The 13874-nt window shown below is 44.2% G+C and overlaps 1 protein-coding gene across 1 annotated transcript; it reads left to right on the top strand.

The window, feature by feature from the left end:
* The first annotated feature begins 526 nt into the window (after positions 1 to 526).
* MED21 (mediator complex subunit 21) lies at positions 527 to 4249 on the top strand. The gene is made up of 4 exons (XM_064420737.1): positions 527 to 686; positions 948 to 1062; positions 1293 to 1393; positions 3549 to 4249. Exons 1-4 carry the CDS (start codon positions 645 to 647, stop codon positions 3723 to 3725), a joined length of 435 nt encoding a protein of 144 aa, XP_064276807.1. The 5' UTR covers positions 527 to 644; the 3' UTR covers positions 3726 to 4249.
* Positions 4250 to 13874: the final 9625 nt, after the last annotated feature.

Here is a 13874-nt window from a genome sequence, read left to right as displayed (position 1 = left end):
AAGCTGTGGCTGCCTCATCCCTGGAAGTGTCCAAGGCCAGATTGGATGGTTGCTCTGAGAAACATGGGATAGTGGAAAGTGTCCCTGCCAATGGCAGGGGTTTGGAAAGAGATGATCTCTAAGGTCCGCCTGGGAGAAGGTTGGCATTGTACCCAGCTGTCAGAGATAAGAAAGATGGACACAAACCGACTGGCACAAATGACATTTATTCTCCACCCTCTGGGCTCGGAGGCCGGATGCTGTCTCTGATTTGGCTTGTTGGGAACACTGCCCTGGCTGTTGCCTGCTCAGATCGGGGCTGGAGTGGAGCACCCGAGAGCTGCTGCGGCCTTCAGCAAAAGGCCGTGGCAGTAACAGAATCACTCAGGTTAGAAAAGACCTCTGAGAGATCATCAAGTTCAACCTGTGACTGAACACCGCCGTGCCAAGTAGACTATGGCACTGAGTGCCAAGTCATGTCTTTCCTTAAACACCCTGAAGGACGGTGAGGTGACTCTAGCGCCGCCCCGGGCAGCCGTCCCAAGGCCTGCCCACCCCCGCAGCGAGCGGATTCTCCCCGCTGTCCAACCATTCCTCCCGGCCGCCAGGCGGCGCGCGCGCCCCCCGGTCCCCCGCGCTTCAGGGGCGGCGGCGGCGGCGGGGCCATGGCGGACCGGTTGACACAGCTGCAGGATGCCGTCAACTCGGTGAGGCGGCCGCTGCCTCCGCTCGCCCGAGGCCACGCAGCACGGCACGGCACGGCACGGGCTGCACTGCCTGTGCGGGGATGCGGTGATGCGGCGATGCGGCCCCCCGCCCGCAGTCCCCCAACCGGGGGAATGGCCGCGGGTGTGGGGTGCGCACCCTCCACATGGCGGGATGCTGGAAGGGCGGGGGTGAGCCGTGAGCCGGGGGTGGCTGTAGCGATGGGGCAGGGTGATTAACGCCATATTAATTGTTGCCGGCAGCTCGCGGACCAGTTCTGTAACGCCATCGGAGTGCTGCAGCAGTGCGGCCCCCCGGCCTCCTTCAGCAACATCCAGACTGCCATAAACAAAGATCAGCCCGTGAACCCCACGGAAGGTGAGTCCGGCTCCCTGCGTCTCTTGCACGCGAACGTGTTTCGGGGTGGTGTGTTCGGGAATGCAAAATACGGCCTCGGCAAATAGTTCCCCCTTAGCTGGTGCAGTGTTGGAGGTTAAGTCGTCAATGGATGTCGGCTGCACTTCCTGCATAGCATTGTGACAGCAGAGTTGTGCTTGTTTCTAATAATTCCCTGAGCGATTGCCTGAATTGTGCTGTGTTTTGTGCAGAGTATGCCCAGCTGTTCGCAGCTCTGATTGCTCGCACTGCCAAGGATATTGATGTTCTCATAGATTCTCTGCCTAGTGAAGAATCCACAGCAGCTTTGCAGGTAGGAGTTTTCCTAATTCCAGTATCAGAATGCTCCTGAAGGCAGACTTCCTTCTTTTTTTTTAAACACATTTTTTCATCTGTAAGCCATGGCATCATTGAAAAATTATTTTAGTAAAAACCTGAATTTTTCATGAGGGTAGCCTGTGAGTACTTTGTAGGCTCAGTGGAAATACTGAACTTACATCTAATTCCAAATAAGATTATAATCAGTGACAATATTTTAGACTTAGTTTTCTGTTACAACGTTAAAAAAAAGTTATTTTATCATGCCACCACTATACTGGAAACTGCTCACCTTTTTTTTCAGATATTAACAGAAAAATATAACAGTACTGATGCTTTGTGCATTGTTTTATTCTTTTTTTTCCCTTTGTGTAATAATTAATATTTTCTCACATTTCATTTTGTAGCTGCAGAACCAACACTACAGAAGTCTTTTGTTCTTCCACTTTGTTTCTGGTTAAAGACTTTGCAGGGTGTCCTTTAAGTTCTTCAGCTTTGCCACAAAATAATTCCATCACTTTTTAATAACAAGGAGTCTTCCTTTGAACCAGTCAAACTTGGGTTTTTTTGGGTTTTTTTTTTCTATTCTTCACAGATTTTACCTATTAAAACCTTTTTTTTTTTTTTTTTTTTTTACTTTGTGACTCCTAATGGCTGGATTTACAACAAGTATTTTCTTTTTGGAATGCATAAAAGGTGTAGAATGCTGTTACCTTGACAAACCTGATGAAGACCTTTAAGATCATCTGGAAGTTTTAAACCTGCATTGATACTCTGTAACCATTCAAAAGTGTTTTACAGAAGATTGACAGCAAATTGGCCAAAGAGAAATTATTTGATAGTGGCATCACGTTTGTTTTTAAACAGAGGAGGTTAAATTTGGGCACTTTTCTAGTCACAATAATTGCTGAACATCCTAATTGGACTCGTTAACACTAGCATAATTTCCTGTAAGTGCATTTTTAATAGCTGAAGATAGAATGCCTGCTGCAGACAAATTCCAGTTTATTCCATGACTGAGCAGGGTCTGACCAAAGTGGCAGCTGGTGTGGGCAAAGCAAGGTGCTCCGGAAGGAGGAGCTCATTCTCCAGTAGGGACATGCTTTCCTTGGAGGTGATACTTCAACAGTTTCTTGCTGTCTTGATGAAGAACTTCATGTCACAAAAATTTCTGATGCTTTCTGTCTGGTGTGGTTTTAAGATAAACTAGCTTGGATTCCATCACTTGTATTCCAGTTTGATATTTATTTTCTTATTAAATATTCTGATAGTCACCAAAGAAATGGTTTTGAAGATGCTTGAAACACTCTCAAATATGCACTCTAGGTTTAGTTGAGAAGTGGTAGATAATACTTGGTTAGTAGAAATCTGGTTTTTTATACTAAAGTTGTTGTGGTGTATGTTTCAGATCTGAGTATTGTCTTAAGTGATAAAAGGAGGTGCTGCTACATGAATGCTCAACACAATTTAGCTGCCCCTTGTGAGTTCCCTTTTGGAGAAGTTGACAGTACAAATTCTGCTCTAATTCATGAGTTAGTTGCAGTCAACTATTAAACAAGAGAACCTTTTTCTTTTTAGGGAGCACCAGCTGTTTTCTCAGCATCCTTGAGTAGCAAAGTCACTTTAGGGTTCTATTGAAGATCCTTGCTTTTCCCTGTTACCTAATATCAAAAGAAGAAACTCTTGCAAGAGTGTTAAAATAGTAAAATAAAGAGCAGGCCTTTATTGGAAGCTTCCATGTGTCCCAATGGTCACAGGCATTGGGACACACCCAGCATCAGATTTCTACAATTTTATGAGTTTAATAAATTAGCATATCTAATAAATATTGACAATTAGAAGAGTAATTGGTTAGCTAGTTTTCCCTGCATTCTACCCTATTGGAGTTGTTCAAGGGCTTCTTCATACCATTTCTTGTGCGTTCTCAGATTCTGGTTGGAAAAAAAAACCTCCTGGTCAGGCTTCTTCTTTGTAAGAATAAGATTAAACAGAGTTCCAAGTATGCATTAGAAGGATTAGCTTATTGTTCTAAGGAGGAATTGTAGGAAAAATACTAGGACTGTGTGATAGTAGCATCCAGAGGTATGAATATATGAAAAATACATAAAAAGGCAAAAATCCTTGGGCATCATCCTGGTTTTGCTTTGAAGGCTGCTTGCCTGTACCGGCTGGAGGAGGAGAACCACGAGGCGGCAGTGCGACTGGAGGAGGTCGTGTACCGTGGGGATGTGCTGCTCGAGAAGATCCAGAGCGCCCTGGCCGACATCGCCCAGTCGCAGCTGAAGACGCGGAGCGGCACCCACAGCCAGCCCCTGCCCGACTCGTAGCGCCAGGGGGCACCGCAGCCCTTCCCAAGCGCTTTGGCTACGCCTCTGCATACTTCGGGAATGGATGGGTTGGCCCCGCCCTCCCGCGGGGCTGCCTCGCGCTCTGCTCCGCGACGGTTTTGGCACAGCTCGGCTGCGGGTTTTGTGTGAGAAACGCTTCTATAGGGGCTCTGCTACAGATTTGCTTGGGTTTGTTTCTTTGACTTACAACGAGTTTTCTGTTCACAAGTATTACTTCATTCGAATTTATTACATATTAGAAGTATTTATATGAATTAATCCCACTATGGTCATGGTATGTTTTTTATAGGCCTCAGACACTTACGAGTTGGCCAGAGTTCCCTGGAGGTGGTGCTGTGAATGCAGTGATGGTCATGTTTTAATTAACAGTACTGGTAATGTTGACTGACTGTTTTACCACCCTTTACAGAGCCTATGAACGGATAACTAAACTGATGTTTACAGTGTGATTGTTCTTGTCATTGGCATCACATTTACAAAGAAATAAACCTGCAGGTATCTGATATTGACGTTTATTGTTGTTTGTAATTCACAAATGATCCTTTGAGTCCATTGTTGCCACCGATACACTTGTTCTTGCTTGTGCTATTTTTCTGCTTTTACTGATATTCTATATTTTCTTGGCAACTGGTGAGTGCCTCTAAAGCAGCAGTGATGAGGAAGCATTGGATGATTGGATAAAAATCAGCAGTGAGAAAATTGAAAATAGCTTATTACATCAAGTTGCTTTTCAGTGTAAGCTGCAGCTGCCATATGAATGCTGTGATCATAAGCAGCAAGATTCCCATTGTCCCCAAGGCGCTCTACAGAGATGTACTTATCTTCACACAATCACAGAATGAACTGCTCTTTGTTGTAGGACTACAGAAATACTAATATCTCTTATGATATTTAAAATAAAACCCCAACACCAAACCAGCAGCTAATGTAGGGTTCAAAGCATGAACTTGGGGTTAAACTTGCTCATTTTCTGTTGTTTTGAGTTACTGGCCTTGTTAATGCAGGATGTTGTTTGTTGCCACATAACATCTGCTCATTTCCTGATCAAAACTACCTGTTTCTATATATTGACTACACTACCATTGACTTGAAAGTTACATATATTTCTAATGCACCCAGACAAATCAGAGCAATTAAAAAATGCCTTTAGCATGCAACAAGTCTAGCACAGCAGTGTTTTGAGGATTAAAAAAGACAAAGGTGTTCCTACCTTTAACAAATACTAAAACTGTAAGTACTTTATAAGACTGGTATTTCATTGCTTAATAATATTTTATTAAATGTGCATATCTGTAGTCATAAATTTAATCTGCTCTTGTGGAACTCTTGTACTATCAGATTCTGCAGAAGGAAAAAAAGATTGGAGGGTGAACAGACTACAGTACAGCCCTAGGCCTATGGCAGCTTGTCCTCGATTTATTTTGCCCATGTCCTGGGGAGCTTGAGAGGCCAGATTTTCATTTGAAGTCAGTCCTAGGGCCTGGTTTTTGGGTTTTCCTGGAAAAACTACATCCAGTGCTTCTCAAGATGGTTTGGATTAGGGTGGGCTGAATTTTTGTTGTTTGTTTGCTTTTTGAATGGACTTGAAAAGAGGGAGGAGTTTGGGCTTTGTTAATTTTTTTTGGGGGGGGGGATGTCTTGAATTGAGATTTATATGTTGCTGGAAAAGGGACTTGATCTTCATAGTAGATTCCCTGTTACAGCTTAACATTTGCATCACCTCACTTGGGAACTGTGGGAGACAGTACATCTTCAGGACCCACAGTTCATTTCATAGGCTTCTATTTTTTTACTCTTGAAACCTGCTCTATTTCTGCAGCCTGATAATGCCTAACTGTGGAAGCTCTTCTAGTTGCTGTTGAAGGATCAAATAAGTAGTCATACTTGGAAGTAAACCTTAACCAGAGCTATAAAAATGTTCCCTCATAAGTACATTCGATGTTTCAACACTTCAGCTGTTGTAGATTTTCACCCGCTCTTTCACAGTCTGCTGCTTGGTCAGCAAAGTATGTATCTTCTGTCAGGTCTGTTGGGTCTGATGCAACAAAAGAGTGAAAACATTGATTTGCTACAGCTGTTTAATGGACAAAGCATTAGATTGGGCTGGAGATGTTGATTCCTTTGCCCTTTATCATGTGCTGATTTGTCCAGCTGCTGCTATTGAGGTTTGAACATCTCTGTTCAGAACACACTGTGAGATGGTAGATCTTGTACTCAGGCAAGAATTGTAGGGCCATTTATAGCACTCCTACTTTCAGTGCATTAGAAAAACTGTGGAGTCAGGGAATCATAGAATGGAATGGGACCTTAAAGCTCGTCTCATTCCAACTCCCTGCTGGACATCTTCCACTATCCCAGTTTGTTCAGAGCCCCATTCAATCTGGTCTTGGACACTTCAAGGGATGGGGCAGCCACAGCTTCTCTTGGCAACCTGTGCCAGGGCCTCACAGGGAAAAATTTCTTCCTTATATCCAATCTAAACATTTTCTCTGTCAGTGTGAAGCCATTGCCCCTTGTCCTGTCATTCCAGGCCATTGTTAAGAGTCTTTCTCCAAATTTCCTGTGGGTTCCCTTCAGGCACTGGAAGGCCATACTGAGGTCACCCCAAAGCATCTTCTTCTCCAGGCAGAGCACTCCCTCAGCCTTTCCTCCCAGCAGAGCTACTCCATCCCTCTGATCCCCTTGGTGTCCCTGCTCTGGCCTGGCTCCAGCAGCTCTCTGTCCTTGCTGTGCTGGCCCCAGGGCTGGATGCAGCCCTGCAGGAGGGGCTGAGAGGCAGAATCCCCCCTGCCCTGCTGCCCTTGGGTTCTGGGTTGGGGCAGGGTCAACTATCACCTACAGCCCCCAAGTCCTTCTGCCAGGGCTGCTCCCTCTGCTCATCCCCAGCCTGTGTGACAGTGTGTCTTCCTTGAGAAGCCTTGACTGCTTCCCAAATTTTAATACCAGAAACAGGGGGATGAAGTGGGGGTGGGGGGGAACAAAGCAGGCATAGCAGCTGGTAACAAACATATGAGATTACCTGCAAGAGAGTTGTGAAAGAAAACTTAGGTTGAGACAAGAGAATAGATGGAGGTAGAGCACATGGGAAGAAAACAAAAGTGTTGAGCAATGTTTCTGTATGTTATGTTGGACAAGGAGTACTGCCCAGGGACCAAATTGTGCTTTGAAGGAAGATAGTACAGAGCATAATGGAAAATCCCATTGAAAAACAGTCTCAGGCACTTCAAATAAGCAGGAGCATCTCATGCTGGGAATCCATTTAGCCCACTGGCAAAGATGTTGGAATCAGTTTAGTAAACATAAGCAACTGATCAAATCCTAGTCTTCTTTACTATAAACAACCATGCTTGGAGGAAAGGAACACCTCGCAGGAGCTGTTCTCTTTTTCAGAGACAAGAATACAGAGGAATTTGTACACTTGTTTTTAAAGGTACTGGGAAACGTGCGTTAACATTATTTTAGCTTAATGTCTGTATAGAGTTAATCTTGTCTTCTATTGCAAATGATCTTGGAAGATCTGGGAGCTTCTGCTGGCTGTGGCATGGGGAAAGTGTCTTGGCCATACCCGCATACTTCATACCAAAAGATTTTGGGAGTTTTCAACAATACATCCGAGAGACTGGCAGGCTGGAGAGCAGCTCTGCTCAGATGGAGCTCGGGCCTTGGTACACAGGAGGCTGAGCATGAGCCAGCAGCTGGCCCAGGAATACAATGGGCCAGCAGCATACGAGGCTCTGTTAGGGGGAGCACAGCCTGGAGATCAAGGAAAGTGATCACTTCTCTGTGTTCAGCACATGTTGGAGTGCACCTGGAACACTCCCAACAGCTGTGGGCCCCCAGGGTCAGCATGGGCTGGAGCACATCCCCTGTGAGGAGAGGCTGCAGGAGCTAGGCTGGGAACAGGAATGGCTTTGGGACATCTAAGAGCAGCCTGCCCATGGGATGTCTTTGGGGACACCTAGCAGCAGCCTGCCCACACTTATGGGGGCTTATGAAAAGACAGGACCAGGCTGTTCACAGTGGTACTTGGCAGAAGGAGGATGATTGTCACCCTGATTTTTTAAGATTTTCTAAGCCTTCTGATGTTTGCATTCTTGTATGAAACTTTCTCACACACTTTCTGTAAACAACTTATTGTTTTGCATTCTTTTATGGAAGAGGAGAAATTTGATGGACTGTTGGTTTGTCCAGTGTCCCTGGAGAGGTGGCACTTTCACCCTCCAATCCTCTGTCACCTTTAGAAATCTATAAATGTAGGAGTCAAAAAATAAACGCTCTCTTTTTCCTGCCTGAGAGCAGCAGTGTGTCTGCGTCGTGTTGTCTTGTGTCCTGTAGCAACAGACGATGGTGAACAGAGATTGGAACAACAGAGGTTAAGACTGGTCAAAAGGAAAAGCGTTTTCCACATTGGGACAAATAAATTTTGCAACACAGTTCCCAGAGAAGCTGGGGGAGGTTTTTCAAGACTTGGCTGCTTAAAGAGCTGGCCAGCTTCATCTGACCTCACAGCTGACTGACCTCTGCTCAGGAGGTGGAATTAGACTCCTCTTGAGGTCCCTGCTCTTCATCCTGTGGATACGAGAGACACACAGCTTCAGAAAGAGCCAAGTGTTAAGGAATGTTGCGTCCCCATTATAGAAAGGCAGATCTGGAGGGCAGAAAACTTGAGGTATCTCATATCAGCCTCATTCCTATTGATGAGACTTTGTGATGTGCTGGGAGGCCACTGAGTTGACCTTATGTGTGGTGTGAAATTCCATGCTGTAGTGACCCAAGTTTCCAACAGGTGCCCTTGGAGAATGCTATATGCAAAATCCACATCCTACACTTAGAGAAAATTGATGTGTCAGATGATGCTGACTCACTGTTAGACAAAGGCAGACTCCTCTACAGAAAGAAATTGTATTTGTGTTTTACATTGCTTATTATATAGTCTTACATAAGAAATAACAAAAGTGCAATTTTCAGGCATTAAACCTGAGGCTAGAGAAATAGTTTTATTCTAGCTTTTTCAAGATCTGTGGAAGAAAGCTTGAATTACTTTTATTGACTTAAAAACATTTTATTAATTGACTGACACCCTGAAACCCATGTTGTAGCAACAAAGAGAACAGAAAACAAAGTTTGCCAGCTTATGTTCACATTTCAGGTATGTCAGACACCGTTTTAGGTGCTTGCCAGTAAGTGGCATCCACAGTGGAACTGATCTTTAGGAAGCTTCTGTCTGTTTCAATGTTTTTAGTGTAACATTCTTTGAAGGATGCAGCTTCTCAATGATTGCATGCTGTTTGTGTACACTTAGATGCATGTTTTATGTTTATTTTTGTTTCCTGGAAAGCCTTGTAGGCTTGTTCAGTGTAGCTAGACCAGGAATTTTATATTCTTGCTGCTGCTGCTCACTCACCCAGCATGGACAAGCAGCTGAACACATTCACCTCATGCTCTGAGCACAAAGGATTGTCTATTTTAAAGCTGTTTACACCAGAACCATGTTTCTTCTGAATTTCTGTTTGTATCTAACACTCAAAAAGCATTACACAACAGTGCAAACAGTTTTCCACTGACCATTTTAATTTGATATTTGCTTACTGTAAATATTACTTGGGTCCTGGGTTTAGCCTCTTACATGCCTGATGGCCTAAATGAATAATTTTGTGAAGTAGAAATTTGTAGCTCAGTAAGGACTGTGTAATTTGGCTCTGATACATCCTTCCTTCACCCTGCCCACTTAAAAAGAGAAGACTGGAATAAAAGCCTTCTTTCAGAAAAAAAACGTACTCTGTTCTATGGCTGTGTGGGAAAGCAATTAAATGCACATTAACTTTCCACAAGTGCTACCAAAAAAATCCCAATTGTTTTCTCAAGGCATGACCCAAGAGAAAAGCCACATTCATTAAAAGAAAGCACAACACCTTTGAAGCTAAGAGCTCAGAAGAGGAGGGCTCTTACACTTGAGATTGTGGAGGTAGGACTTCTGCAGGAGTTTCTTTGGTGCTTTCTCCAGGTATTGCAGAATGATGAATAGGCAGAAATAACAGTATATGTGCTTGGTACCTTCCACTGGGAAAGACAGGGGAAGACAGATTTTATTTCAGCACTGAAGAAGGTCGATATAGAAGGAAAAATGCCAGGGCAGTTAGGATACAATTGTTCCCAACCTAACAAACCTTGCTGAAAAGAAGAAAAATCTTGTTCCCTCTCTCTATTTTCTTTCCAGAGGTATGAGGAAAAGTTTGGGTTGTCCTAACAGTCAGCCTGCCATTTTATTTTGAATGCTCATATCAGCAAACAATATAAGCAAGGATTCATTCTGGAAACTGGGCAGTGTTCAGATGTGCCAGTCAGCACCCTGGATGTTTACTGGACTTAGGACTGAAGGCATAGCTTTGGCAATGGAGGTTTTCTCTTGGTGGTGTTCTAAAAACAGCAATAGGCTGCTGCCAGGAAGCTTTCCCTATTGTCACCTGATATTTTATGAAAAATCAATTGCTAGGATTTTTCCCTCCCGAGGAGCTGAGTGCCTCAGGAAAGAAATGTAAACAATAACTATCTGCTGCTGTGGAATGCAACAGGTGCAACTGTGATTGGTGGATGTTGATTGTTTCTAATTAATAGCCAATCACAGATGCAGTTAGCTCTGACTCTGAGAGTCACGAGTCTTCATTATTACATTGCTTTCTTGTTCTTTCTAGCCTTCTGAATCTTTTTCTCTCTGTTCTTTTAGTATATTTTTAATGTATAATTTTAATATAGTATATATCATAATATAATAAACCAGCCTTCTGAAACATGGAGTTGAGATTCTTGTCTCTCCACTTGTCCCAGGAGCACCCCACAAAGCATTCACCACACCCTATGTGGCAGTGCAATGAGACTACAGTAATTTTCCAGTTTCAGAAAAGCCACCAGAATCACCCAGCTGTTGTCAAATGGTGATTGATGGAGTGGAAGCAGATCCTGTATTTCCCTGGTGCCAGGTATGTGTGTGTGTAAAGCTGAGGAGGCATCCTGACTATCCTCGGCACCACAAAGCAGGACATGTGCCTCTCTGTGCAGCTCCTGTGTGATTTACAGAGGCACAGTGTAAAATCATGGAAGGGAAACACTGCAGAGAAGAAGAAAAAACATCTTGGATTAATTCAAGGGCAGTGAGTGAGTGTCTAATGCCCACCTCACAGCAGTTGTCCAGGTGTCCCTCCTTGCTCCCTACAGCATCAGTCAGGGCTAGGGCTGCAGCATTCACCCTCAGCAATGGAGAAGCCAAGTCACACCTAAATTTGATTACTAAAGGATGCATCATGTCATCCTCCTTCTCCAAAAGGCACTGAGTTTGAATACAAAATGACGGAACTACTTCAAATTACTTGGTTTTAATTTGTGCTGTGGGAACCAGGTATGGAAAGGTGCCTACAGTGGATCTGGGTAGAGTGTTCCAGCTTGCTTCAGGCATCCAAGAGCACAAACCTGAGTGCTTTAGCAAAGGAGAACTCACATTCCCAGGCACTCTATAAGTCCTGAGGCTTTCAGTGTGCCAGACAGATCCAAGGGGAGCACAGGGTGGGATCTGCCCTTGCTGGTGTTGGTCAACAGGAAGAGAAATCCTTCCTGTGGCTCCAACAGGCTGGCTTATGTGCTGAGAGAGAGTGAAATCCTCCAGTGAGGCAGAAGGAGCAGCTCTGACTTGTTCTAGTGTGCTCAAGCATGCAAATGGCAATTCTGCTCTGGCGTTAGTATTTTTCAACAGAGAACAATTGTGTTTGGCTGCTTCCTCTGCAGGTATTTTGAAGCAGCTTTAGGTGAATGAGTAGGGATCCACTTGCACCTGTGTGGTTCCTTCCACCTGGTCCTTAATTGACCAGTTAAAAGTAATTGAGTAATAAATCCCTGCCAACCTCTCTAACAGGAGAAGGAGTTCAGGAGGTGAGGCATGATAAAAGGCAGTGATTTTAATCTCTGGTGTAGCTGAGAGATCAATTTTCTCTTCACAAAAGTTGTCATGAACTTGTATGATTTAATGAAATGGCTTGACATCTGTAGATGCCAGTGATTCTGAACTGTGTGACTTTTTCTTTATGACTGGGTTATATTTAATTGTCTGTTGTGTAACTGGATGTTAACCCCATCTGAAGGCCTGACTTTGATGGGCTGTGGAATACATAGTAAATTATAGGCTAAAATGCAAAAAAACATTTCTCTCAGAGAAAATCTATCAGGAAGAATCCTGTGGAGCAGAGTCAGAAATGAATCTGATCATTAGAGTAATGAAGTGATAATATTTACCACAATAAGCAAGATTGTCCCTATATTCTGCATAGCTCTTTATGCTTGGTGGCTGCCAGAATAAAGTTGCAGCAATGTAACTTCTGAAATAACAAAGTTAAAGTGCAAATGAGTTGTTCCTCTCCTAAAGGGAACTTGTGGTTCCTTTCTGTCCATCCCCTCTGACACTGAGGGACAGCAGAATTTTGGCAGTTAACTGTACACTTTCCAGAGTCACCCGTTTTCAGTCCAAGCCTGTTGTGACTTATGGCTTCTCAAAAAGACATCAGCCCCAGCCTTAGTGACAGGGATTGTTAAAATTCTTTGTTACCTCTTCACAGCATAGAACTGAATTTTTTCTTAGATTATCCAAGTACTTAATCTCTTACTCCTGCAGGAGTGTTTAGCCCTTGTTAGGTGAATTCTGACGAGCGTGCGCACAAAACCTGATCTCTGGTGTTAGCAGAAATTTATTACTCTGCCCCACTGAGATCAAAGGGGATATGATTTCCCAGAAAATGGACTGCAGGATTGCACTGAAATGTTTGTGAGGAGACATTGCACTGCACGACTTCAAATTATCTTTTTTGCTTATGATTCATAATCCTGACGTACTCAGGAACTCTTAACCAGACACAATAGAGGTAGCTGCTGCACTTGCAGAAATGCATTGTTCTGGTGTTTTAATCCTCCTTAACCTTGTGCTGAGGAGAGACGTGTGCCAAAATTTGTTACGAGGAAGCATTCTTCCTTGTGACCACCTGGATGGATTCCTTTCTTTCAAAATCTTCAGCTCAGTCCTTTGAGAGTACATCTTCAGTCAGTCTCTTAATCTAGAAGAACACAGTTGTAGAGAACAAGGACTCTCTGTTTAAACTGTCTGTGGTCATGTTTGCTTACAGTTTTCAAAGGATACTCACACACCACTCTGTCAAACAGTAGATTCAATGCCAGGCTTTTCTCTCAAAATGTTCCACCTTGCCTGGAATCACTCACAGTGTCAGTCATCCATTCAGACATCTTGAGAATGCGTGGATGTGGTCCATGTTCTAATGTGAGTCAATATATCCAAGAGGAGAGGGGAGTCACAGCCTCCAGTCTTTGCATACAGACACAGAGTAAAAGTGGAAAAGGGATGCAAAGATTTACCATTCCAGAACAGTAACCCCAGATCAAATAGTTTCAGGTGCTGAGCATGGAGATTAATGTAATCCCATTTGAGAGACTTGAGATTCACTCCATGGGCACAGCTTTCAGAGGGATACAATTCATGCCTCTCTTAAGGGAAGGCTGACTTGACCTACATACTCCTGGAACAGACACTTGAGACAGCAAGCCCCTATGTCGTGGTTTGACTAGGAAGTGAGTTTCTGAGAAAGTTTTAATCAAACCAATCAGTAGCCAGATTTGAAAATTACTACTTGGTGTGACCAGTAGGGACCTGGATACACCTCTGAGAACACACAGGGGTTAAAAGCAGAACATTCTCAGAAAGACTTTCTCTTTTGAGTCCGGTTGGTGAGTTGATCTGACCTCTCCCCTGCCCAGCTGCGTCTGGGTGGGGAGGGGGAGGCCATGCGGCCTGAGGGAAGGGAGGCTGGAGCCCCTGCAAGGTGCAGAGGTAGAGGAGACCTGGGATGTTTCAGGCAGCCCCACTCCGGGAGAGAGTGATAGAGACTGTGCTGGCAGAAATTTGGTATCTTGTGCTGGCACCATGGCCAGGAGAAGAAGTGGGGGGGGTGGGGGGGCGGGCAAGGTGCCCAACCACTGGCAGACTGTGGCTGAAGTTTTAACCCCTTTGGTGCTAAGACAATGGAAGCGGTAAAAACCACTGATCTTCCCCAGCCGAGAATTAAGAAGAGACGGAGG

Source organism: Passer domesticus, chromosome 5, assembly GCF_036417665.1.
Source record: "Passer domesticus isolate bPasDom1 chromosome 5, bPasDom1.hap1, whole genome shotgun sequence".
Taxonomy (NCBI): Eukaryota; Metazoa; Chordata; class Aves; order Passeriformes; family Passeridae; genus Passer; species Passer domesticus.
The sequence above is the reverse complement of the archived record's forward strand: the minus strand, read 5'-3'. Positions and strand labels throughout refer to the sequence as shown.

What these genes read in the sequence shown, in the direction of transcription:
- MED21 (XM_064420737.1), top strand. Translation starts at nt 645, where the DNA reads ATGGCGGACCGGTTGACACAGCTGCAGGATGCCGTCAACTCG. An exon ending in TGCAGGATGCCGTCAACTCG is followed by an intron (nt 687 to 947) that starts GTGAGGCGGCCG and finishes TGTTGCCGGCAG; the next exon opens with CTCGCGGACCAGTTCTGTAA. An exon ending in AATCCACAGCAGCTTTGCAG is followed by an intron (nt 1,394 to 3,548) that starts GTAGGAGTTTTC and finishes TTTGCTTTGAAG; the next exon opens with GCTGCTTGCCTGTACCGGCT.